The 27,567-nt window shown below is 35.5% G+C and overlaps 1 protein-coding gene across 3 annotated transcripts in view; it reads left to right on the plus strand.

Annotated features, from left to right (window-relative positions):
• ELMOD2 (ELMO domain containing 2) overlaps positions 1-21,954 on the plus strand; it is a 30,045-nt gene extending 8,091 nt beyond the window's left edge. For all 3 annotated transcript variants that reach the window (XM_007999850.3, XM_007999851.3, XM_007999852.3), the window contains exons 4-9: positions 4,373-4,470; positions 6,044-6,173; positions 8,841-8,974; positions 11,229-11,297; positions 12,095-12,228; positions 18,398-21,954. In XM_007999850.3, the coding sequence (XP_007998041.1) occupies positions 4,373-4,470; positions 6,044-6,173; positions 8,841-8,974; positions 11,229-11,297; positions 12,095-12,228; positions 18,398-18,543 (711 nt within the window). In that variant the 3' untranslated portion in view covers positions 18,544-21,954. The remainder of the gene's footprint in view (positions 1-4,372; positions 4,471-6,043; positions 6,174-8,840; positions 8,975-11,228; positions 11,298-12,094; positions 12,229-18,397) is intronic.
• Positions 21,955-27,567: the final 5,613 nt, after the last annotated feature.

Raw genomic sequence — 27,567 nt, forward strand, 5'->3', positions numbered from 1 at the left:
AGTGTTAAACATTTAAGGAAGAAGAAATAATACCACTATTACATTAGCTCCTAGGAAACAGAATAGAAAGAAACACATTTTATGGGGCCAGTATCATCTTGATACTAAAGCCAGAGATAGACAATATAATATATGAAAATTACAGTTCAATGTCCTTCATGAATATAGGTGCAAAAGTCCTTAAAAGAATGCTAGCAAATTGATCCCAGTGATACATAAAAAGGATAACATGTCATGTTGAGGTTTTTTTTTTTACTTTAAGTTCTAGGGTACATGTGCACAACGTGCAGGTTTGTTACATATGTATACATGTGCCATGTTGGTGTGCTACACCCATTAACTCGTCATTTACATTAGGTATTTCTCCTAATGCAATCCCTCCCCCTTCCCCCCACCCCAACACAGGTCCCTGTGTGTGATGTTCCCCTTCCTGTGTCCAGTGTTCTCATTGTTCAAGTCCCACCTATGAGTGAGAACATGTGGTGTTTGGTTTTTTGTCCTTGCGATAATTTGCTGAGAATGATGGTTTCCAGCTTCATCCATGTCCCTTACAAAGGACATGAACTCATCCTTTTTTATGGCTGCATAGTATTCCATGGTGTATATGTGCCACATTTTCTTAATCCATTCTATCATTGATGGACATTTGGGTTGGTTCCAAGTCTTTGCAATTGTGAATAGTGCCACAACGAACATACATGTGCATGTGTCTTTATAGCAGCATGATTTATAATCCTTTGGGTATATACCCAGTAATGGGATGGTGGGTCAAATGGTATTTCTAGTTCTAGATCCTTGAGGAATCGCCACATTGTCTTCCACAATGGTTGAACTAGTTTTTTGGTATGGAGCCTCGCTCTGTTGACCAGGCTAGTGTGCAGTGGCATGATCATGGCTCACGGCAACCTCCACCTCCCGAGTTCAAGCAATTCTCTTATCTCAGCCTTTCAAGTAGCTGGGATTGCAGGTGCACACCAGCATGCCTGGCTAATTTTTGTAGTTTTAGCAGAGACAGGGTTTTACCATTTCCCAGGCTGGTCTCAAACTCCTGACCTCAGGTGATCCGCCCGCCTCTGCCTCTCAGAGTGCTGGGATTATAGGCATGAGCCATCGCACCCGGCCCGTCATGTTGAGTTTTTAGAATCAATGTATGTAATTTACCACATTAACAGAGTAAATCAGAGAAATATGAACATTTCAACAGATACTGAAAAACTGTTTTGACAGAATTCAGTGCCAATTCATGATTAAAAAATCTCAACTAGATAAAGAAGGAACTTTCTCAACCTATGAAAGGCTGTGAAAAACATGCAGCTAACATGATACATAACATTGAATTATTGAATGCTCTCCACATTCAACTGAGAAGAAGACAAATAGATGTACTCTCTCTGCTTTGATTCAGCATCATACTAGAGATCCTAAGTAGTGCAGTAAGGAAAGAAGAAGCAATATAAGACATAATGATTGGAAAGAAATAAATTATATTAACAGATGACATTGTGAATGTAGAAAATCTTAAGAAATCTACAAAAACTACTGGCATTATTAGTAAATGAATTTAATAGTATTATAGAACACGGTATACTACTGTATGTTAGCAACAAACTTTTGGAAAATAAAGAACAGTACCACTTACAAAAGCATCCAGAAAACATAAAATATTCAGGGCTAAATTTAGTGAAAGATACATAAGACTTCTGCACTAAAACTCCCAGAGAAGATTGCTGAGAAAGATGAAAATGGAACCATACATTGTATTCATCCATTGGAGGTCTCAGTATTATTAAGATGTTAATTCCCAAATTGATTTATGGATTCAATGCAGTTCCAGTAAAAACCCCTGCAGACTACTTTTGAAGATTGTGACAAGCTCATTCTAAAGTTTATAAAGAAATGGAAGGGACCTAGAATAGCCCACATAATCTTCTAAAAGGACCAACACTACCTGACTTTAAGACTTTCTAGTCAAAAGTTGAATATAACAGATGAGAGACCAGAAATTGGCCACACCTAATATGTCATATAATTTTTAACAAGGGTATCAAAGCAATTCAATGAGGAGAAGAAAGTCTTTTCAATAAATAGTGCTGGAACAACTGGGTGTATATAGGGGAAAAAACAAACCTCAGCTTCAATCTCTTACCATACACGAAAACTAATTTAATATGGACATTAGACCTATGTTTAAGCTAAAACTTTAAGTTTCTGAAAGCAAGCATAGGAGAGTATCTTCCACCTTGGGTTATGCTACCACTTAAAAAAATTGAAAAGTTAAATTTCATCAAAATAAAACTACTTATCAAAGATATCTTTAAGGAAAGGAGTAGGCAGGCCACAGACCGACAATGTATTTGCAGCATATTTTTCTGATAAGGGACTTGTAGCTAGTAAAGCACTTTTATAAGTCAGTAATAAAAAGGCAACAGAATTTTTAGTGGACAAGAGCCTTGAACAGTCAGTTGACAAAGGTGTATATATATATGTGTGTGTGTGTGTGTATACACACTTGGAAAATTGCTCAGCATTATTAGTCGTCAGGGAAGTGCAAATTAAAGTCACAATGAGAGGACACTAAAAGTTACCTAAATGAAATAGACTAACAACACAGATGTTACAAACACCAGTTGGAGTATAAGATGATATTATCACTTTGGAAGGTGGTTTTGGCAATTTCATTGAAAGTTAAACACATACTGCCCTATATCTTAGTAATTTCACTCTTAGGTGTCTAAGAAATGAGAATATATATTTATCAAAAGTATAATAAAGTGTGATCCCAAACTGGGAACAATGCAAATTTCCAGTACCAGGAGAATGAATAAGCAAATTGAGGTATATTCATGCAATACAACTCAACAATTAAAAGGGACAAATTACAGATATGAGAAAGAATGTGGATTTGAGTAAGAATGTGGATGAATTCTAGAAACGTTAATTGAACAAAAGCCAGACACAAAAGAGTACATACTTTGATTCCATTTATGTGCACACAGCTAAGCTATGGTGGTAGAAATCAGAACAGTGGTTGCTTCTTGAAGGAAGAATGGATTGAAAAGGGGCGTAAAGGAACTTTCTGGGATGATAGAAATGTTCTGTATCATAGTAGGGAAGTGGATTATCTGGATGTATGTATTCATCAAAACAGATCAAATAACATTTGTGCCTTTCACTGTATTTAAATTATAAATCAATTTTTTTAAAAGTAATGGAATAGTGTATACAGGAAAGAGTATTTGCTTAGAAACTAGATGTGGTTTCTCTTCTTAACTCTGCCCTACATTTATGTATGCCTTGGGCGAGTTCATTCAATCAATCATTTGTTCATAATATATGTAATGAAGTTTTGAGCATATAATCAGTAATGTGCTATGCTAGATGCTCAAGATATAAGAGTAAATAAGAGAGACAAAAGCTGGTAGAGAACATAGAGAAACAAAATATGGTGTGGTCAGTGCTCTCTAACTGAAGTATGACTGTGAAAAGAAGTAGGTAACTCTAGGGCTGGGGAAGGCTTCGCAGAGGAGGTGACATTGAACTGGATTTTTAATATTTTAGGAGTTTGTAATACATGCAGAAGGTATGGCTTTTGCCTTGACTACACATGGCGAAAGTAGTCCTTTTACCATTGCTGGTATTTAAGCTTCAACACTCTTCCTGTACCCATATTATCTCAGGATTGGACAAACTAGACTTTGTTGACCACATCTGTATCTTTACTGATTGTTATTAATAGATCTTTGACCATTTTCTTCTCAGCTTTTACTTTTATCTGGGGAAATCTGTTTCTTTCTCTCTGTCTCGCCTTGGGGTATATCTAAACTACGGACTCTATTTTTATTTTTCTTACCAGTTTTGATTCGAAGTCTTAGTTTGCGAACTGTTCTTCAGTATGCACAGTAAATTCCTACAGTTCAAATTTGATCTGATTTTGTTTTTGTCAATGCCAGTTTGTTGCCAGTGGTGATCTCTGGAGACAAGATTATGAGATTCAACTCTTTTCTGCATTTAATTTTTTAAACTTATGCATTCAAGATTTTTTAACATTTTTATTATGTAATTAAAATATCTACTTCATAAACACTATGGTGGCAGCTCATTTGCTAAGAACTCGTCAGCTGAGAACCTGTTGACTCAGTTGAGGAAGCCTTCCTCTGATACATCATGTTGCTGTTCTTTTATTATAAAACTATATATATATATATATATATGAGGTTAGCCCTAGAGAAATTTTGAAATAAACTGGTTGCAACAAACTGGGTTTATTTTGCATTTTCAATATCTACTTTGTAAGGTTGATTAAATGCCTCAAAACTGTGTCTTTTTCAGCTACAAAGAATTTTTCTCATTTGGCTTTCTTTCACATAAATAGGTTTTACAGAAGGCGACACGTGTTGTTCAGAGTGAAGTGGACAAATGTGTAGACGATATTATGAAGGAAAAGAATATTAACCCTGAGAAGGATGCCAGGTGTGCTTTTTGTACATTATTATTTTTTTATTATGCAGTCATAACCTGTGAAGTATCGCAATCACACACTGTTGTAACACTCTAGAGCTGAAGGGTTTGTGGAGATCATCTGATTCAGTGTTCTCACTTCACAAGAGGAGCAGTCGAGATCCAGAGAGGACAGTGATAGAATCAGTACTAGAACCTGTATCTCTTGGTTTCCAATCCAGAACTAATGCCAGTATATCATCTGCCTTCTTCAAGGTGTCTTACCATGACTTTCCCAAGGTTAATAACTTTGGCTACTATGTCTTTTGAAATACAGTTCCTATATCCTCTAGTAAAATCCTCCCAGGCTCCTCCATTCTGAGTTAGATTCATTGCTGTGGCATCTCATAGTTCTATCATACCATGTAACCCATTGTACTATAGTCATTGATTAACTCTTGTCCTTCCCCCTGTAAATTCTAAGTTCCATAAGAAGAGGACTTATCCCATTTCTGTGTTCCCAGCACTGGTATGTTGACATAGTATTTCATATTTTTTCCTTCATTCGGCATTTTCTATGTGAATATAGAGGAAGGAACAATTTATTTCAGCTGAGACGAGGAAGGGTCTAGGAGGGAACTGTGAGGATAGTTCCACCTAAGAGGTGGCATTTACGCTGGACCTTCATGAGTGGGTAGGGGAGCAGTGCCAGCAAGGCACAGAGACATAGAACTATTAATACTTTTGTATCTGGAATGATAGGGAGTTATTTGTAGCTGGATCATTGAATATGATCAGAGTAGTGGCTGGAGAAATGAGTGAAATGCTAGATTGATACATCACAGAGTCTTGTATGCCATACTGAAGGATGTAGATGTTGTCCTCTGGTTTTTAAGCAAACAAGCTACATTTTTAGATATGTATTTTAGGAAGATGGAGAGTAGATTTGATGATGTGGGAGGCTGGCAGAAGGAGTAAACAAGAGGAAACTTGAGTCATTCAGGCAAGAAATGACAAAGGCATAAATACAGTAGGAGAAAGAGTGCTATGAGGATTGCTTTGTTCAGAGCTAGAAAGGATTAGGGTATGGGGATCTTTGGACACATTATGATGGAGAGAGGCAGGTCAGAACTTGGAGTGTTGTAGCTTGGGGAACTAATGGGTAGCGATGTCATTAATAGATCTAGAGACTAAAGAAGAAGCATGTTTCTGTAGGGAAGAGAAGCAGTTGTATTTAGAGCTGAGATAAACTGTTGTGGAGCTATTTGTTTTATATATACTTGGAAATTTAAGTCTACTGGTGGTATCTGGCAATAAGGATTTAGGAATGTATAGGATTGCCCAGAGAAAACATGAAGAGAAAAGCCTTCACAAATCCTTACAGTTGTGAAGTTTGCCATTCCTACCATATCTTGCCCTCTTTCTAGGCCTTGTATCCTATATAATTCTTTGCATAATGTTTTGTGTTTAAGGAGGCCTTTGGTGGGTCTTATGTTAAACTGAAAGCCAGGAAATGCTTTCTAAATAGATTTACGAACCCCAAGCTATGAAAGACTTTATTGTGATAAGAAGGTATGCTTTTTAAAAATAATTTTATTATTTTTAGTTTTAAAATCTGCATGAAGATGTGCTTACTTCAGATAACTGGTTATAAACAGCTCTATTTGGATGTAGAAAGTGTGAGGAAAAGGCCATATGATTCTGATAACCTACAACATGAAGAGCTACTCATGAAGGTAAATTTCTGTTTTCTTTATGTGGAGTTGTTGAACACTAGAAAAATAAATCAGGCTTCAGCTAAGTAAAGTCTGTGCAAATTCTAGAGGCTTATATGGCTAGGCTTATATGGTTTCTTTGCCCTTAGAGAATTTTATTATGCTGGATTTCATTGATATGGAAAGATTTTTAGTTAGCTGTTTTTATAATTTTCTGATAAGCATTATTATAAATATATAATGAATATGTTTTTATGAATAAATATATTCAAATAAATTTTATTTTAATGTTTTTAATTCTGAAATTAAAACCTATAGAGATCTTTTCAACCAAAAAGTATATGTCTACAAGTTTCAGATTTTTCGCCTACTTTTTATACAAACTGCTCATATAAGTTACACATTTTTTTAGCTACTTACAAATTGAAAACATGCATATCCCTTTTCAGATTATTATGTCCAATCTTTTGGGACTTACAGAATGTTAATTGCCAAGTAATGCCACAAAAGATTTAAACTTTATGAAAGTAAAAATTATTTACTTAGAGTTTTTCTATTTCTTATTTCTAAAGTCTAAATGCATAAAGCCAATGAGGTGCCAAAATTAAAGAGTAATAGACCTAGAGTAAACTTTACAGATCATCTAGACTAGTCTCTTTGTTTGAGGGATGAAGATTCTAAGGACCAGGGAGATGAAGCGATTTGCTTTAGTCCTAGAATGATAGGGACTGGAACACAGCTGAATCTCCTGCCCATCCTCTACACCTATTCCAATTTTATTTGAAAATGGTTAAAGAAAGTAGCACATTGCACTTGGAATTAGGAGTTCTGTGGAAACAAACATTGATACTATCTAAGTAACACTAAGCAATACAAGTTTAAAAACAATAAAGGATTTTTTTGCTTTTCAGGAAAAGTGTATTTTGTTAAATGAGGATAATACAAATATGTGTCTCAACGGGTTATTGTATGGATGAGTTTTTATATTTAAAGTGTTTAAAATAGTACCTGGCACTTACTGAGGATTAACTGCTATTTCTGTCCCCATTGTCATCGTTATTCCCTTCATGTTAGGCCCTTGCTACACAATACCGTTCCTTTTGAGGGAAAAAAGTACAAGTCCTAGCCCTCTAGTCCAAGGAATTTTACCTTGGTGCTTCATGGTGAAATTCAGTTCTACACTACACATACTCAGCAGTCTACACTACACATATTCAGCAGTTCTACACTACACATGCTCAGCAGGGTAAAGAGCTGTGTAATCCGTCTTGCTTTAAGTGTAGTCCAAGGACCACCTTTACTAGAGTTAACTAGTGTTCAGTATGTAGATTCCAAAGTTCCACCTTAGACTTACAAAAATTACAATCTCTAGGAATGGAACCCAGAAATTCAATATTCATGCATATTAAATTTTTAATACTAGTGTTTCTATACTGTGGCTCTCACCACATCACTGAGACCTTATCATTGGCATGATCAAACTCCTTGCAGAATTCATGGAGAGAGGCTAATGTAAGCAAGTCACACGTGTTGGTAATAAAAGTAGTGACCAGGTAAACCTAATCTAATGCTTGGATTTAGCTTCAGAGCCAGTCTTGACCCTGTTTTAAAACACGGTCACAAGTCTTCACATTTTATTTTAGGTAACAGAATACTCCTTTCATTAGGGGTCCTTATTCAACAATGCCTGAAATGGTAATGAAATGGGAAAAAATGCAAGTATTTCTGTTTTGCAAATTTTCACAGACCTTTTTTAGTCAACTTCTGTGTCTTTCATTTGATGGCTTGTATTGAATTTAAACAATAAATTTTCTTTATTTTGCATTGATTAGTTTGTTGGTATGTAATATTTGATAGCTGGTTTTGTTGTTGTTGTTGTTGTTTTTGAGATGGAGTCTCACTCTGTCACCCAGGCTGGAGTGCAGTGGTGCGATCTCGGCTCACTGCAAGCTCCGCCTCCCAGGTTCACGCCATTCTTCTGCCTCAGCCTCCCGAGTAGCTGGGACTACAGCTGCCTGCCACCACGCCTGGCTAATTGTTTGTATTTTTAGTAGAGACAGGATTTCACCATGTTAGCCAGGATGGTCTTGATCTCCTGACCTCGTGATCCGCCCACCTTGGCCTACCAAAGTGCTAGGATTACAGGCGTGAGCCACCACACCCGGCTTGATAGTTGTTCTTAAATCCTCATCCTTAAAGATATTTATTTAAAACCAAATCATATTTTTTTAAACTGAAAATCTGTAAAACAAGTTGGAATGCTATCAGTATCATTTCTTCATCCTCTTCTGTCTTAGACCTATTTTCACTCTGATTAAGCACTATTAACCCACCATTATAATAGAGCCTATTTAACTATACGGTATCTGAAGCAAGGGCTAAGTTCCTAAAATACTGTGTCCTTCTCAAGCAAGCAGTTTACCAGTTCTGGGCATATCTGTATTAATTAGTAAATAAAGACGTCTCATTGTTTTATATTTTTGTGTATTATTTGTTTTCAAAATCTGTTCTTTATACTAGTCTTTTTAATGGGAATAAATGTGCTGCATGTTTTAGGATAATTGAAAAATGTTCTAAAGTCTTTGCTTAACCTATGATTTTTCTACAAAAGTTATTTGATAGCATTAAATTACTAGTTATAAGCTATGAGAAAGAAAATGTCTTAATAATGGAAATATGTTTGTACAGCTTTGGAATCTTCTAATGCCCACGAAGAAGTTAAATGCTAGAATCTCCAAGCAGTGGGCTGAAATTGGTTTCCAGGGTGATGATCCCAAGACAGACTTCCGAGGCATGGGCATACTTGGATTAATCAATCTTGTGTAAGTGAAAGTGAACTTTCTTTTCTTCCCTAAATGAAATTACATGTAATCTCTGATCTAGTTACTTCTAGTAAGAAGTGATCTAGTTGATTCATACTATCTCTGAATTTTAATAACTGCAGTGCTGGAAGTATTTGCTAATGTGTTGGCAACAATATGAAGATATTGGAGGCCAGGCACATGGCTCAGGCCTGTAATCCCAGCACTTTGGGAGGCTGAGGCCAGAGGATCACTTGAGGCCGGAAGTTTGAGACCAATCTGAGCAACATAGTGAGACCCTGTCTCTACAAAAATAATTAGCCAGGCATGGTGGCATTTGCCTGTAGTCCAGCCACTTGGGAGGCTGAGGCAGAAGGACTGCCTGAGCCCAGGAATTCAAGTTTACAGTGGGTCATGATTGTGCCACCTCCAGTCTGAGTGACAGAGCAAGACCCTGTCTTTAAAAAAAAAAAAAAAAGACATTGGTGGAAATATACTTGTGTTTGTGATTTCTTTACTTACCAATGCTTTCCTCTCCTTTTTCTTTCTGATCTCCATTCTGATACTTCTTAAAGAATTATGTATCCTCCTACTGCCTTTATTCACTTGCTTTTTCTCTCTGGGCTCCCTGATTCTATTTTGGCAAATATAACCAGGTAAGGTGATAATAAAGTCTCTTTACTCTTTACATATATTCTTCACCACCTGTGACAACTTACCTACCTGCATTCCTGACTTTGTATAGACTACCATACGAACTTTCTCTCCTTTATCTTCTTTAATACTTATGATTAGCTACATGTATGAAACCCCAAATATGTAACTCAAGTCACAATTGATAGCCAAAACTATTCTAGAAGATGGCCTGGAAGATTAATTTCCTCCCATAAGGATATGCAAATGTACAAATTGTAGTGTTTGGGTCTGTCCATGAAATTGTGATTTTATAGACTACGAAATGTCTAGAATGGGAAGGCTAGGCTATTAAAGTTTGGATAATTCTTATTGTGAAAAAATCCTGAAATTGGCTAAATTAGGTTAATTTTGATGTTTTTTCTTATTGTGTATATATGTTTATTTTTCACCATTTGATACTGCTAAGACAGGTTAACTAAATTCAGGAAGGAAATTAAAAGTTGTTCTATATTACAGATTGAATATTTTAAGAGTAGTTTGACTATTAATGCAATGCTGAATTATTACAAAAATGAAATATAGTCAACTGAAGGCATTTTAGAGTCAATCTAGGGATAAAGTAGAAAAATTAGAGTACTTAGGAAAGCATTGCATTAAGCAAGACTTTTGAAACTGTTTTAGTGTTTACAGATCCCTTAGGGAATCTGATGAAAGCTTTGTATACTCTCTCCCTGGGAAACATATACACAGAAAAAGTTGTCCGTAATGTAAGATGGTTCCTGGATTCCCTTTCATTCATAAATTATCATTAATTCATGGACTTCTAAGTTAACAGCCCCTGGTGTAATGGGTTGAAAATTAGAGCCAGTGAAGAAATAAGGAAGTTTATATTAATACTCTGTAGAAGAATAAAGAGGGAAGAGTTAATTAGAAATTTCTATGCTTTATGAAAATGTCAATGATTTTGTCCCCTAAAATGTAAAACCATGGACATTTATTTTTTATTTTTATCTTCATATGAGCATTGTATGTGTGTGTCTATCATTTAGAGGTGATCCTAGGGTTAAATAGATTTGGTATAGGCCAAAAGGATGTATGTGCCTACAAATAGATAGTTCCATATCCATCTCTCTTGTACTACTACTACTTCTGTTTTATAGCTAGTATTTTAGTTAGATGATTGATGAAGCAAAAGATTGTTGATTCCCTTCTGATTGCACTGAAAATGGCACTAAACAACACAGACTTAAATTGTAGTGGAAGGAACGAACCTAGGTGAAAGGAAGAGTGTCCTAACAGGTACATATTGACTCTTCTATAGAACTAGAACCAGCAAAGAAACAAAAATAACTCAGTTTTGTTTTTTTTTTTTTTTAAGGTAGTCTCTTTTTATATTATCTATTTATTAAAGTACTTTACAGTCTTGTCAGCGACCTATATTCTGTACTACATAGGCCTGATAGCTAGGAAATTTTGACTGAGAAGCACTTGTGAATCACTGAAGTGATTTGAGACAGATATCAGGATACTCATGGCAATACTAGAACTATCATTTTGACAGTAGCTTTTTAAATTGGTTCTGGATATCTTATATTTGAATGGCGTACATTCCTGTGATTATTTTTCTTACACTTTTTAGGTATTTCAGTGAAAATTACACTAGTGAAGCTCATCAGATTCTTTCCCGTTCAAATCATCCAAAACTAGGGTAAGCTGGGTATATTAAAGAAACTGCAATCTCTCACATTTATAATGCTTAGATGATTAATGAATTTGAAAGTATATCAAGATATTTCTTAAAATGAAGTATTTAATAAGAACTTTATAAAGAATATTACATGATACATTATTTTTAAGGATAAATGTGATTGTAAACCAATTTTGTATGTATTTCAATATATTTTTATCACAAGATATAGTTTATCTATACAATGGAGATAAGGGCCCTTATAAAATCTTTTTGAGAAATAGATTTGAAGACAGGCAGAGGAAATAGTTTGGAAAAATAATAGGAAAATGGGAAATAGCTTTGAAAATTATAAAGTGAAATGCAAACTGAGGTAGTTTTATTAGCCTTACCATTATTTTTTAAAATATTCTGATAGTATCTAATCTTTGAAAAAGCATAGTAACAATGTTAGATCATAAAAATAAGTACCCTGATAATGGAGAAGAAAATGTCAGATTATCCAGTGTATTTTAGGAATCAGTGAGATTTGGTGTCTGTAGTCCCCCGACCCCTTTTTTATTTAAGAATTTTAGTTTTAGATACCATGTGAACAGAGCTTTATTTTTATTCCTTAGATTATATCCAGAAAAATATACAGGCTTTAAAAGTAAAAATGTTAAATTCTTTCTAGTATATTTTTCTTACCATGTAGAGATTATCATAAAAGCAATACTGTGTTAAACCTGAAGTCATTTTCTACTAATTCCTAACGTAATTTTAATTTATTTTATGAGTTATTCGGCTAGCTGGTGTAACTGGTAATGTTTCTGACATAGGTATTCTTATGCAATAGTTGGAATCAATCTTACAGAGATGGCTTATAGCTTACTGAAGAGTGAAGCTTTGAAGTTTCATCTCTATAACTTTGTTCCTGGTATACCAACAATGGAACACTTTCATCAGTTTTATTGTGAGTATTAAAATGAGTTAAAACTAGATCTAAGATAATTCTTAAACCACTAGGAATGTATAACATATATTTTAATCTGTTGCCTCTATGAAGTATATAACTTGTGTTTATCATTTTATTACTTAGGGTCTTTGAAAAACAAGAAAATAGTGGAAGATGAGTCCCCAAGAGTATTCTGTACTTCAGTTTTTATATTTGCTGATTATGAAAGGCAGTATTTCACATGTAGACACATCTAAGATTCATGTAATTTTTCTTTAAGCATTCATTTTCCAGCTAACTACAAAATATATTTTCCCTCTTGGATGCTGGTTAATGAATGCTGTTAAGGACAGGACAGACCATTTGCAGATTATTTTATTATTTTTGGAAGGAAATTTAATTTAGAGGAACTTTTCACCTCCACCTGCCTTGAATTTCAAGGCCAGATTTTCTTGTGGTAGGTCAGAGATACTAAGTAACTGTTCCTAAAGCTGTCTTTACTTCTCTGTTCCATTCACTTTTAGTGATAATATTTGAATACTGAAGGTTTAATTGAATGAATCCATCTTCTGAAGCTATTGTTCAGAAGCAAAGAACTCAAATCTAGTTTTTCTTCACATACTACTTTTCTTGATCTTTTTCTGTCTTTAGAATGTCATTTGCATGTTAGTAGCATATAAGAAACTACTTAGATAATAGGTGGCCAAATCATAATTTCTTCATCTCCATTGTTGAAAATATCATCCATGTCTCTTTTTCGCAGAACCTTTCCTGCCTTTACTTACACCCTAATTCCAGTTTTGTCTGCATCTTAACTTTCTCTTGCATGTGTCTGTTTCTTTCCGTCCCCATTGTAACTGTACAATATCAGGCCTTTGTTACTAGGTTACTGTAATAGCCTTTGGCGGTCTGTTTATGGTAACACTCTTCTATTTCTTCTCCACATTGAAAGTATAGTTATTTAAAATGAAAATCTCATCATTTTACTCCACTGCCAAAAATTCTTCGAAGGATTCCCATTATAAGGCCCTACGTAATCTGAACCTTGGTAACCTCTCCAGATTCATCTTTTGCCATATACCAGCCCCCCTCACACCCCTACAAACTCTATAGTGGAGGCATCCCAGTCTTCTTTTTAGTTGCTCAGATATATTATGCTCTCTCTTGACTCTGTGCCTTTGCAAGTGACATTCGCTTGGCCTGAACACTATTCCAGCTCCCTCTGTTCTTTCCAAGTGATGCCTTCTCATCTTCCAAATCTCAGTTTAGACGTGCTCTTCTCGGGGAAGTTTATTCGTTTACTGTGTGTTAGGTGTTGTTCTAGGCCCTGGGGATATAGCAGAGAAGACAAAGTCACTGAATTCAGTGAGGAGCTGTCATCTTCAGAATCAAAATTTCCCCCTAATGCAGTGTCCACCTCCAGATACTACTTCATTTCTCTGCTCCCTTTCTTCAGGAAACTTTTTCAATAATTGCTGTTTTTCATTTCTTCATCTCCAGTTTTTATCTAATTCCAATTTAGTTTCTCTCTCCATGACTGCTCACACTGATTTTTCTCAAACACCAAGTTTTTTTGCTGCCTAATACCATTGCCATGTTTTTTCTTCATGTTATTTGTTCCTTTTAGTGGCACTGGGCATAAATGACCACACGTTTCTTCTGGAAACATTATCGTGACTTTTCTGATGCCACATTCTCCTGGCTTTTCTCCTGCACCACAGGAATTCCTGTAGACATCCACTACCTTACTAGATGTAGGAGCACCTCAGGGCCCAGCCTGTGCCCACTCCTCTCTTTAGCCCACATACTTTTCCTAAGTGATACCATCTGGTCCCTTGCTTGAAATGCCAAATGTGCATTAAATGCCAAAATATATATCTTCAGCCCAACCTCTACTTTAACCCCAGCACTGTATGTACAGATCCTTTTTCTCCCTTAATGGATAAGGATAAAGAATCATATGGGCATGCTTACACAAAGTAGGAGCCAATGCAGCATGTCTTTAAATGGAAGGACAGGTTTCAGGTCCCTAAGGACAGCATTGATGATTCTACCCAAGTGTACTGAAGATTTCTGGCAGGCATGAGATGCTTTCCTTTACCATTCCAAAGTGTTGTCGCTGGGACTTTGCTAACTTGCCTCTATTTTTTTTTTTTTTTTTTTTAGATGAAATATATCCCTTGTTCATTAGCTACCTGTTGAACATAAATATAAAAACAATTTAAAAACTCCCCAAACAATTAAGCAGTTTCCCGTATCTCAATATATACAGGAAGGTGGTAGGTTAGAAAGCGGTACAAAATGACCTCTGTGTAGTAGTTTTCCCCTAAAGACCAGGGAACTTGAGGATCTGTGGGAACTGTTGCTCTCCAGCACCCTCACACCATCTCGGCTGGCTCCTCTATAGGAAGGACATTAAAGTGTAATATCTGAGGTAGAAAAGTCATTGTAGAACCCTTTCAGTTGCCTCCTGTCAGCTCAATCTATCGAGCTATATAGATCATCCTGGAAACAGTGAAGCTTATGGTTTTCAATTATTTTGAGACATTAAAATGCACATACACATATACCTATGTACCTTTTAAGCAGAAGTTTCCCAAAAACTTGATTTTCATACCCGTTACCATTGGAAGTTTCACATCTTAAGTAAGGTTCTGCTTTTCTTCTTAGGAGGAACGTATTCTAACTAGAATAATAACTTGAAATCTTGTCTTTTGAATGTGCATACTTTTTTTGTTAGAGGAGTGGGATCAATTGGTTTGCACAAATTAGTTCCAAGGTCATAGTTTCTCTCCAGAAGGAAGAACAGTTAAGAGATTAGTTTCCACATTTTTTGTTTCCCTACGATCTGCCTTCATCTCCCCCTTTGCTTTTGATCTCTCTGCCTTTGTTTTAATGCGTCCTGTGTAGGAAGGGCTGGAAACATTGGTAGGTTAGCTTTTTAGCACCATTGTCATCTTGTACGTCCAAACTGTGAGCAGGTATCTGCCATGATTGTGGAAAGTTACTGACCACCATTCCAGCAGGAGGGCTTAGGATTTGGGGACCTCTGTCTTCTGTATATTCCTGTCTAGGATGTCTCCATTCTAGTTTTGTAGGGCCACAATTTTAGCTGGACTTCTGGTTTGGTGGTTCCAAAAAAAACCAAATAGTAACACCTCAAATTTATATAACAAGGAAGTTATGCCTCAGTAACAACTTTATTGAGGTATAATTTATATACCATAGAATTTACCCATTTTAAAATTACACTTAAATGGATTTTAATGAGCTAAATTGGGTAGCCATCATCATCATCCACTTTTAGAACATTTTCATCACCCCAGTGAGATGCAAGTTTACAGTTAATCCCCCTTCCTATGGTTTTCTTATCCTTAACCTCTGCAGTAAATACATGCAGGGAATTTCAGGTTTAGACATTTCATATGGCAATTTCTACAGAGTCTAAGTGTTCCAAACATCTGGACTCAAAAGGACAAAATATGTGCATCATGGAAAACAGCTCTGTTCCATCACTTTTGGCAAAGCTTTGGGGGTCTTATGCCAAGGATGGCCCTGCCAGTTTCCTAGAATTTCAGTATTTTTTCCTGTGGTTTCCTGATGTCACATTAAATCACTTTAGCTATTATAGTCTCCGTTCTTCAAGTTAGTCTTTCTCTGACACTGATTTATATTATAGGTCAACAGCCTCACTCTGAAGCATGAAGTTCCTAGTGCTTTAACTTGAGCATTTTGTTCCAGGCCCATGTAGTCATTTGAATGGGCCACATTACTGACAGTAATGAAAAAGCAATTTAAAGGACATAAGAATGGTAAATATCTAAAACATAATAACCAGATATACCAAAACAAATGGTATGGCCATGAAATTTGGATGGCTATCTCCGTTATCATACTATGCAGAACATTAATCTCTAAATGTATTTATTGTACATCCCTAACAGTGTATGGGGGATAGAGATAGCAGATGGTATTTCTTCAGAGGCTTCATTTCTTGATATTACTTGTATATCATGGTTGACAAAAATCTGTTTTATCATATATTGAGAATAATCCAAAAATCTTTCTTAAACTGGCCTTCTTATGAAATGATATTTCAGTGTTGGAATATGATGATTTTAACCATTAATGTTTGCTTTATGACCAATATTATTAAAATAGGATTTCCATTTTTTTCATAGTAGGCAATCATGATAGTCTAGCCACCCTTTTGTGTAAAGTCATTGGCTTTTGCAACAGAGACCACTTACAAACTGTGTGATTTGGGGCACATCATTTAACTTCTCTGCACCTCTGTTTCCTTTTGGTAGAGTGGGAATAACAACATAGTACTTGCATCCTAGGGCTGCTCTGACAATATATGAGCATTTAGTGAGCACTGTAGAAATATTTGAAAAAATAATTCAATAAATACATTTGATTACATACAAAGTAGGACTGGGGTGGTTTTATTTTTTATTTTTTGTTTTACTTTTTAACAGCTTTATTAAAGTATATGGTAAACACATATTATATAACATATGATAAACTGCACATATTTAAATATGTATGATTTGATAAGTCTTAACATATGTATACACCTGTGAAACCATCTCCATGATCCAAATGGTGAATATAATCATCACCTCTGAAAGTTTTTATGTGCTCCTTGGTAATCCATGCCTCTTGCCCCTCCCCCTACCATCCTAGGTACCACTTTTTTTTTGTCACTATAGAGGAGTTTGCATTTATTTTCTAGAATTGTATTTAAGTGAAATCATGCAGTTTTTACTCATTTTGGTCTGGTTTCTTTCTGCATAATTTGTTATGTGTATTAATAGCTTTTTTTACTTGTTACTTTTTTAAATTGACAAATTAGCTCATTTATTTTTATTGCTGAGCAATATTCCATGATATGCTACACATTGTTTATGTACTTGTTGATAGATATTTTGATGCTGGGTGGTTTTAAATTCACGTTTAAGTTTACGTGTGTGTGTGTGTATATAAACAAGTTCAGTTTCATGAAATACCTTTAACATTTTGGGGGTTGGCCGGGCGCGTTGGCTCAAGCCTGTAATCCCAGCACTTTGGGAGGCCGAGACGGGCGGATCACGAGGTCAGGAGATCGAGACCATCCTGGCTAACACGGTGAAACCCCATCTCTACTGAAAAATACAAAACAACTAGCCGGGCGAGGTGGCGGGCGCCTGTAGTCCCAGCTACTTGGGAGGCTGAGGCAGGAGAATGGCGTGAACCCGGGAGGCGGAGCTTGCAGTGAGCCGGGATCGCGCCACTGCACTCCAGCCTGGGCGACAGAGCGAGACTCCGTCTCAAAAAAAAAAAAAAAAAAAAAAACATTTTGGGGGTTAATTTGGCTACCATAATGACGATATTGAAAGCCAAAAATTTGGAAAGCTGATTTAGAGTGGATTTTTTTTTTTTAAAGAGAAGATGCTGATAGCTCATTGAAAAAAAGTAGAAATAGCTCTTAGATTTAGAAATCAAGAATTAAGTAGGAAATAGCTTTCCTACACTTTAGCCTTATCCAACATTTTCTCATTACTTGCATTTTTGTGCTTCAGAGGTTTCTCGGGAAACTTCTCAAGGTATCTTTTGAAAGTACTACACCTTTTTTTTTTTTTTTTTTCGAGATAGGGTCTCACTCTGTCACCCAAGCTGGAGTGCAGTGGTGCAATAATGGCTCACAGAAGCCCTGACCTCCTGGGCTCAAGTGATCCCTTCACCTCAGCCTCCCAAGTAGCTGGGACAACAGGCGCATCCCACCATGCCTGGCTAATTTGTGTACTTTTTGCAGATATGGGGTTTTGCCATATTGTCCAGGCTGGTCTCTTAAGTCCTGGCCTCAAGCGATCTGCCCACCTCAGCCTCTGAAAGTGCTGAGAGTTCAGGCATGAGTCACTGTCCCGGCTGAAAGTCCTGCATCTTTTAAGCTTGAGGGACGTTGTTGATTTTTGAGACCAATAGTAAATGCACACTAAATCGTTTATTGAAATTGCTGTTCATTTTGAACATACAGAAACATTTCTTATTTAGTTCCTCAGGCCTCTAATAGTTTTGAGATTACTTTTGATTATTGTATTCTAATATGGAATTTAAAGGATGGTTATATACTTTGTAAAAATGAGATGGTTTGAATGTGATTCCAACATTGAGGACTAAATATTTTGTTTTTCTTTAACTGTAGGTTATCTTGTCTATGAATTTGACAAGTTTTGGTTTGAAGAAGAACCAGAAAGCATTATGTATTTCAACTTGTATAGAGAGAAGTTTCATGAAAAGATTAAAGGACTTCTACTGGATTGTAATGTAGCACTTACTTTAAAAGTATAAATCATCCACTGTATCTTCTATTTCTACCACATTTTGCACATTCAACAGAATTTATATGTTGTAATAGGAATTATCTGATCAATTACACTCTTATATATAATTTCCTACAAAAATATTTCAGAAATTCTATTTAAGAAAGCTAGTGGACAATCAGTGTATGTTTACAATTGTTTATACACTGTTCTCCAAAGGTACCTTATCCTTCCAAAGATCCCCTCTGTAGAGTCATGCGAGCTACAGTTTGGAACTTGGGACTTAGCCCGTTGGTGTAAAAGTATAAATCAGGTATTTGTATTAAATTGGTTGATTAAAATGTGTAAAATCAATTTTCATTTTTATGTGTTGTGGGATCAAGTTGGTATCTTTTTTCAAAGCTCTTTAAGGTTTTTTTTTTGGTTTTTAGTTTGGAAATGGCTGTTTTTAATTTTGTCTGATTTTTATTTCTAGGGTAATTAACAGGAAGAGTGTTTCTTTATGATTTTCTTTGTTTGCATCTTAATTACATGTCATAATGTTGCTTCATTAGTAGCAAACAGAGTAGAGATACGGCAGAGAGAATAAAGAATTATAGCCTCCTTTTGGGTTTCTGTGATTATTGAGCATAACTGATGAGAGAATGACAGTATTGGTGACTAGCTTTTTTGTTTTTAAATAACACACTTTAAAATGCCACAGTGTTATTTGAAAGCTTAAAGGCATTTTCTCATCTTCAGTATTTGCTTTTTATCAGTTGTAGAAAAGAACCTTAATGTTTTCTTCTCTAGCTATGTATGTTTATGAAACTGCTTTACTTGTGTATGAAAGATCTCCACCTATGTATGTTTATGAAAAGAGATGTATTTGCCAAGAAAATCTTGATTATATAAAAAACAAAAAGATTATAAAAGACAGTTTTTATTTAAATAAAACTGTCTTTGAAACTTAAGAAAGTTTGTTTTAAAAAAAATCTCAGTTAAACATCATTGGTTTATTTGACTTACTGTTAACTCTTGCTTCTCTTTGACTCCATGGTGTTTTTAGATAACGATGTATGAACTTTATGTTAACGGTTTGTGGGATACTAAAATAACTTGAAGATGACATGATGACTGTGCATTTTATATAGTTTTATTCTCCTAAAATCTCAGGAGGGCAGCAAGTGCTGTCAAGGATTATATAGTGATGAGATTCTTATGGGAATGATTTCTTCTTGGTGTGTTTTACACATTTGTACTGATAGCAAAACTAAAGTTTAAAGCAGGAAAGTTTAAGTTCTCCTTAAATCCTACAGAAACCAACCTTTTGAAGACATAATTTCATCTAAAACATGATGATATTTAGCACACCTTTTAATGTGGGTGTATATCAAGTGTTTAAGGACTGGCTCGTATATAATAGAGCAAGACTAGAGACTTTTTAAGTATTTGCTCATGTCTGTTGACCTTTCTCTTTCAAACTTGTTAAAGAGAAGAGTGGTAAGACATATCCAATTGGAAAATAAGACGCAGTGTTGTATAGCACATACATTTAAAGTGCATGCGTTAAAATTAGTTTCTCAATAAGATAAAATTATTTTAAAATTTTAGTTCCTTTTATTACAATAGTGGCAATTTAGCTTTTCAGTATTACAGGAATTTAAAAATTGGTTTCTTGTAGGGGACATCTCAACTTTGGGAATGTCTTCACTTAATTTTTAAAAAATATTTTCATGCTTTATTGTCCAGCTATATGATACATCGCAAAATCCTGACAAGTTCATTGTATTAAGGTATTAACTATTACATGGAAAGCAATTCTGTTCATCTTTTGATGTTTGTGCTGAAAATGCTTATCTTTGTATTTTGATCCTCCAACAGCAGAGAACTTGAACTGATTTAAGCCTTTGTCAGTATACTTAAGAATGCTTTAAGTATGGAAGGGGAAAATTTTAAGTAATTATTTTCCCTTCTAGGAAGAAAAACTATGATGATGTTAAGAAAATGTCGGTATAAAGTTTGCTCAATAATATGTTCTTTAAATCCACCTCCATATATACGTTATAAGTATCATTCTATTTTTGCTTAAAATAATCTGCATCCATTTCAGATAGTTTTACAGCAAATTGATCTAAAAGCCACTATTAAATTCTAGGTTTGAGTCTAGAAGCCAAGCAAAATGTCACCAATGTCAGTTGTAAATTAGAATGCAACATGGGCCTTCAGACTCTTGATAGTGATATACATGAAAACAGAAATATAATTGTGTCTACCTTCCTACTTTCCCTTTTGACATATGTAGTTGGAATTTTATGTAGTCTTAAAATCCATATTTAGAATCTTACCTATTTCTATAATGATTAGTAAAATGCCAAAGTAGTGATAGAATATTGTGGTATTGAAATAGCCAAAAAATTATGTTAGTTTTAGCATCAAAAAGGTAAATAAATGTTGAAATGAATTTTTGTATGTGCCAGATTGAAGAGAGTGTGTCAGTGACAGGAAGTAGTCTAAAAAATTAATAGTCATGGTTTTAATAGGGTCTGAAAGACAATCTTTAAAGAAATGGGAGAAATCAGGGGGTATCAGTGAACCTATACCAACCTCTCTTTGTACATAAGTATGATGATGTAGCTAGATGTAAAAATCAGTGTCTTACTGGCACCATTTACAGTTTAGAAAACAATCTTTTTCTTAAAAATTCCCATCTGATTCGTATTTTTAGGAGCTACTTGGATTTGTATGTATTTTTTCTACGTGAAAATATATGTACTCTTCACTTTTGTTCCAGTATTATAATTGCTCATGCACTCTTTCTCCCCTTTGAGAACCTTCAGTGAAATATAAGTTCATCAAAGATTTGCTCAAAGGAGAAGCATCACATGAGTATGAAAAATAGATGCTTGCAGCTAGAACAGAAAAGGTTACACATGATCATGACACAGAAGATAGGAGGTTTGACTTGGAGGGCCATAATGTTTATTATCTTTCTTGAAATAATGGGGACCAGCAGCTGTTTTCTCAGGATAAATGGTCTACCCTACTTCTCCATGAACAGGTGTGGGGAGGCTTACTTTCCATTTTCATATTTATACACCTCTCTACAAAAGCAATTTTTAATGAAGATTAGTGGAATTGTTAAAAATCTGAGAGGAATCATGAGTGGAGGTGTTTGGGGTTTTTTTCTGTATTCAGTTTTTGATGAGAAAAGTTTTAAATGTAGTACAGGTAAGACCCAACTACTACCTTACTATTATAGGATGATTCTGTGTTTCTGTTAAAGTATTCAAGTAGCTTTCTCTGGGGGAAAAGTACCACTTGGACACTTAAAGGAATTGGGATTTTTGTCTACTTTGGATAAGGCAGTTGACTTCTTAAGTAAAAGCAATAGTGTAAAATGTCATTTTGTTTGGAATGTTAAGTGAGCAAATAAAAAAACATGTTGAAATTGTTATAAGCCTTTCTGTTGATACCTCTTTTTTTCCATATTCCCTCATTTAGTCATTCATGCTCATTAAACATTTTTCTTATTTTTCTTATGTTGCTATAGGTAAATCAGAATATATAGAAAAAAGTTTTGATTTTCTTGACTTTTTAACTGCTAATTACCTATTTACAATGTTGAATGAGAAACAAGTGGTTATGAGACTGAAAATGTCCTCTATTTAAAAAGAAGCCACCACCTCCACCCGCCTGTTCTTACAAACAGTAGGAATAATTCATGCTAAACTGCACTGTTTTATTCTTAACTTTACATAAAAGTTCTATTATCCATCATAAAATGGATCTATTTTCACATAAATACATCATTTTTTACAGCTGCACAGCATTTCTGTGTGTATGTGTGTGTATGTGTGTATATCTTACTTTGAAATAAAAATATTACAGGTAGATCTGGTTGGATAAGGTTAAGTTAGTATATTAGTACTAACTTTATTAAAGTTAGTACTAATTATAATTTTAAATATATGTATATATTTGAAAATAGAAAGGCTGGAAATTAAAGACAAAACATCCATCTTAAGGAGTTTGATGAACACAATAAATGTAAAGAAAATAGACAAGGAAATATTAAAGATAAGTGCTTAAAATGCATAAAATAGGAAACAAGCATATAAGATCAACAGAAATAAGTTTTTGCTTGAAAAGACTAATATTGATAAACTTGATGATACTATTTAAGAATAAAAGAGAAAACAAATAATGTCAATGAAATATGGGACATCCCTACAAATTATACAGATGGTGAAAAAAATTAATTTTTTCAAAAATTTGAAAATTTTAATGAAATACAAAAATTTCTAGAAAAATACAGCTTACCCAAACTGTACAAGAAAGGGGGAAAGTCAGCCCTATTAAACTGAATTAGCAATTAAAACCCTTTCTGCTAAAAACTGCAGTTCTATATGACTTGCATCAGTGAGCTGAATGACACATTTAAGAGTAAAATCACTTTTCACAAACGCTTGCAAATGATAAAGAGTATAGACTGCAATTCATGAGACTGTCATAACCTTGATGACTAAAACTCCACAAGAACAGTATGAAAAAAAATTGTATGCCAATGTCACTTTAGATGCAATAATTATATACAAAATGTTAGCATACTAATCCGGAAGCTTACTAATTTTAATATATTAATGACCTGCATTTATAGATAATATTGCTTTAATATGTGATCAGTTATGGCTCAGTTGATCACCAGAATAAAACTAATGCAAGTTTTCATATTAACATTTGAAAATCATATGATAGTCTTACATGCAGAAAAAACATTTGATAAAAATTCATTTATGTTTAAAAAATAAATGAGAAATAAAAAGTGATTAATTTTATAAAGTGTATCCTTATAAACTACAACAAATACACTTTAAACAGTAAAATATTGGAATGAAATTTAGAAAGACTGGAGAACTATGGAACAGTTTGATGCAGATCATTTCCCTCTAGGGACAGACTATTAATGATAAAAATAAATGCTTTATAGATTGCATTAAATGTGTAAGATAAATATAAAAACAGTTTTTCCCAATCCAAGAGTATGTTGTATACCTATATAGTTTTAAAAAACATATTTCAATAGAATTGTATCCTTTATAGTGATACCAGACATCTTTTGTTGTATTTATTCCCAGGTACTATTTTAAAATGCTTTTTTTTTTTTTTTGAGACAGAGTCTCGCTCTGTCACCCAGGCTGGAGTGCAATGGTGCCATCTCGGCTCACTGTAACCTCTGCCTCCCGGGTTCAAGTGATTCTCCTGCCTCAGCCTCCTGAGTAAGTGGGATTACAGGTGCCTGCCACCATGAGCAGCTAATTTTTTTGTATTTTTAGTAGAGACAGGGTTTGATCATGTTGGCCAGGCTGGTCTCGAACTCCTGACCTCAGGTGATTCACCTGCCTTGGTCTCCCAAAGTGCTGGGATTACAGGTGTGACCCACCACGCCCGGCCTAAAATGCTTTTATATAAAACATTTTTAATATTGATTTTATTAGCCACTTTGCCAAACTCTTATATGTGCCAATTCTTTTGGATTTTCTGTGTACACATTCATATCACTCGTGAGCAGTAACTTTTATTTCTTTCCATCCATTTATTTGTCTTACTGCACTAGCTGGGACTTCTAGTACCATGTTGAACAGATGTGCTGTGCCAGTTTGGATTTATTCAGCAAATATTCAGTCCTCTCTATTTCCCAATAAGGAGTGCATTTCCTTGCTCCTTGATGTTAGGCTTGACCATGTGACTTGCCAAGATCAGTGGAATGTTAGTGGACATAAGCAAAGGATTGAAATAGGTTTGAGCAATTGGGCTTATTCTTGCGCCTCTGCCATCACCACGAAAAAGAGCACGCCTTGGTTTGTCCATGGGTACCAGATGAATCAGAGCCAAATGGAGTTGATCAGAACTGGTCATAAACCCATGGCCTGAATTTAAAGGCCAACTGAATTCAGCTAAGATTAGCAGAGCTGCCTAGCTAGCCTACTGTTGTGTGAATTCTAAATTTGTAATATTGGTCAAAAGATGCGCACATAAAACATACTGGAAGATTCCATTTATATGAAGTTTAAAAATAGACAAATGAGCCATGTAATTTAGGGATGTATACTTAAATAGTGAATCTATATAAAAACACACGGAAAACCATTTACCATGAAAGCAAAGTTAAGATGGTCTCAAGTTGTGATCCCGTGGGTGGAGGTGGTTCTGCGGTGCTTGCAATTTTCTGTTTCTTGGGCTTCACTTTGGTTACCTGTTAGTTCACTTTGTAATAATACATTAAAATATTCATTTGCTTTATGCACTTTTATGTATATGTGTTATATTCCACAATGAAAAATTTCCCATTTTAACAAATGAAGACAAGAAGCAAGAATGATTTGCAGACTTTATATCTTACCTTGTTTCAAGTAATGGCTTGCCTTGTTAAACAAAGAACAGAGGGTGATTATTGCCACTTACTTTGCATGAAAAAGAAAAACTTTGTGGTGATTCTCAGGCCTGTAGGGGCTTTCCCCCACCCCGGCAGTTGTGTTCCCTATCAGATGAGATCACTGAGGCTGCTATCAAAGCACTTGGTAAATCCCCAGGTACCTTCTGATAACAGATGGATTCCCTTATATTTCCTTCTGTATGGGGGCAGGGCCTATGCTTGTTTTATGTACCACTGTGTAGTATACACAATGTCTAGAGCATAGCAGATCCTCAAATATCTTCCGATGACTGGCGTTTCTCTGTACCAGGAATTGGCCAACTTGCTTCCCTCCATTTGCAACTTCCCATTGCCTGACCAGGGTCCCAGGCACAGAAATAGTTACATGTTTTATTCCTTATTCTTGAAAGAAACATGCTATTTTAAGGTTGTGATTTGTCCTAGTTTGAATTCCCTGTGAATCAGACCTTGAGGAAAGGATTTGCAGTTCATTTCGGAGGTGATCCAAGGAAACGCTGGTAACGGAGTAGGGAACCGAGATAGGGAATAGAAGTCAGCCCACAAATGTTGTAAGCTTAAAATAAAATCTAAAGCTTCCCACTGACTAAAGAACCCCCTCTTGGCCAAGGGGACCCCAGAGAAACCCTCAAAACTGAATTCCCAGCCGTGATAGAATGGAAGGTCAGACATGCTTTGTTATACCCCCTCCGTTGGATGGTTTAGACACAACTGACCAGCATGAATGTTAAAATAGAGATCACAGACTGAGGGAACAGACACTTTGTGGCAATATTCTTTGTAGCATTGTAGTCTTCTCCATAGTGATATGACACATCTTTTGTTAAATTTATTCCCAGGTACTATTTTTAAATGCTGTTATACATTTTTACAGCTTTATTTTCTTACTTCCTTTTGCTGGTATATAGAAATGTAGGTATCTAGTCTTTTAAATATTGATTTTATTAGCCACTTTGCCAAACTTCTATTATGTATGCCAATTCTTTTGGATTTTCTGTGTATACATTCATATCACTTGTGAGCTGTAAGATGCCAAATTATAAACAGGACCTAAGTCCATGCCAGGCAGGATTAAGTTACGCACTCCTACACTTAAAAGAATAAACTATGTTCTAACTGCCACAAGATTTTTCTTTTTCTCGAGCAGCTAAACAAACACTGGCCTTGAGTGTCTGAAGCAATTGCAGCTTCACCAAGTGTTGACTGGCTCCAGCCCATTTTCCACCAGCCATGACTACAGTTTTAACTGGACAAGAGGATTCTAGTAGCTTTCTCCTGATAAGAGACCAACCACTGTGGACTGGCTCTGGCCCATTTACAGAGATGGTGCATTGTGTGCCTTTGTGTCCCTGCTTCACCTTGTCATGTATAGGGCCTAACTGTAATGCATTTAAATGTTAAGTCCCCACCCCAAGGTGTAACATGCATGTTTGTTTAACATACATGCATCAGGACTGCCTTCATGAATATTCATGGATCCATCTGTAGCCTGTTGAATACGTATACTTGACCAACCCATTCAACTTAAATTCCTGTCTTACTCTTCCTTCCCTAGAAGTGCCTGCCTCTGGTCTTTGCTGGAGGATACGCTTTCTAACCTGCAGAATGAACACCTTGAAGGCTGTAACCCTTTGTAAGAAATAAAGTCTCCTTTCCAAATGCATGAAGACCCTGTGATTTTTTAGTTAGCCATAATAAGCAAAACACTACTGTGTGTTACTAGAGTTTGATCCCTCAGCAGTACTCCACCTGACAGTTGAGGGAACTGAGATATTTGTATACCAACTACTACCAGTTATTGGTTAAGGGCTGCACTGGGGCTGTGTTATTTTCCCTGCTCTTCTAGAATGCCATGCACAGGTGAGTAAAGCTGGCTCTGGTGGCCAGAAGACCCTAAAAAGGGCAGGTGCTGACATGACAATAGGAAGTCAGGTCAGCAAGCACTAAAGAGCAAAATGGTATGTGTGGGACATAGAAGATACCTGCTACAAGACCCTTTTGCAGGTAATGAATGGGTAAGATATGCATGAGGGCAAGCTGAGGATCCTCAATAGTAAATGTAATGTGGAGTTGATTAAAACAGAACTAGAATGATGTTTGGCAACCTGTAACCTTCCTGGTCGTCCAAGCTGCCAATCCTTGTATTTGGCTTAAAATCAGACTGGGCTTTGTCTTAAAAACTTCTTTTTAATATGTTTTACTGTTTCCCTATCTCTTCTGCATGCAGTTTGTAGGCATTAAAAAGGTTACTACAGGTGCTAATGATGAATTTGAATTTGGCTTTGCTGAAAGATTCCATGAAGATTCATTTTCATCTCAGTAGGAATCTCAAACTGTTCCTCTGTCTTCCCAGAAGTATCCTCCAGCTCTAAAATTACGTGATGCTAGCACAGGTGGCAGGACTCTAGTAACAATCCTGCTAAAATGAATATAGTGTCTTAGATTAGAAGTTGTTAAAGATATCATCAAATCTGGACTCTAAACATTAAAAATGTATACTAAAAACATTCAGAGTAGGTTCATGCCTATGATTCTAAAGACCTGCACTTCCTATTGGGCAGTATTGTATTCTAGGTGAACTTGACTCCTACACCCAGGTATAGATCTCAAAAGACAAAC

This window comes from Chlorocebus sabaeus, chromosome 7 (genome assembly GCF_047675955.1).
Source record: "Chlorocebus sabaeus isolate Y175 chromosome 7, mChlSab1.0.hap1, whole genome shotgun sequence".
Taxonomy (NCBI): Eukaryota; Metazoa; Chordata; class Mammalia; order Primates; family Cercopithecidae; genus Chlorocebus; species Chlorocebus sabaeus.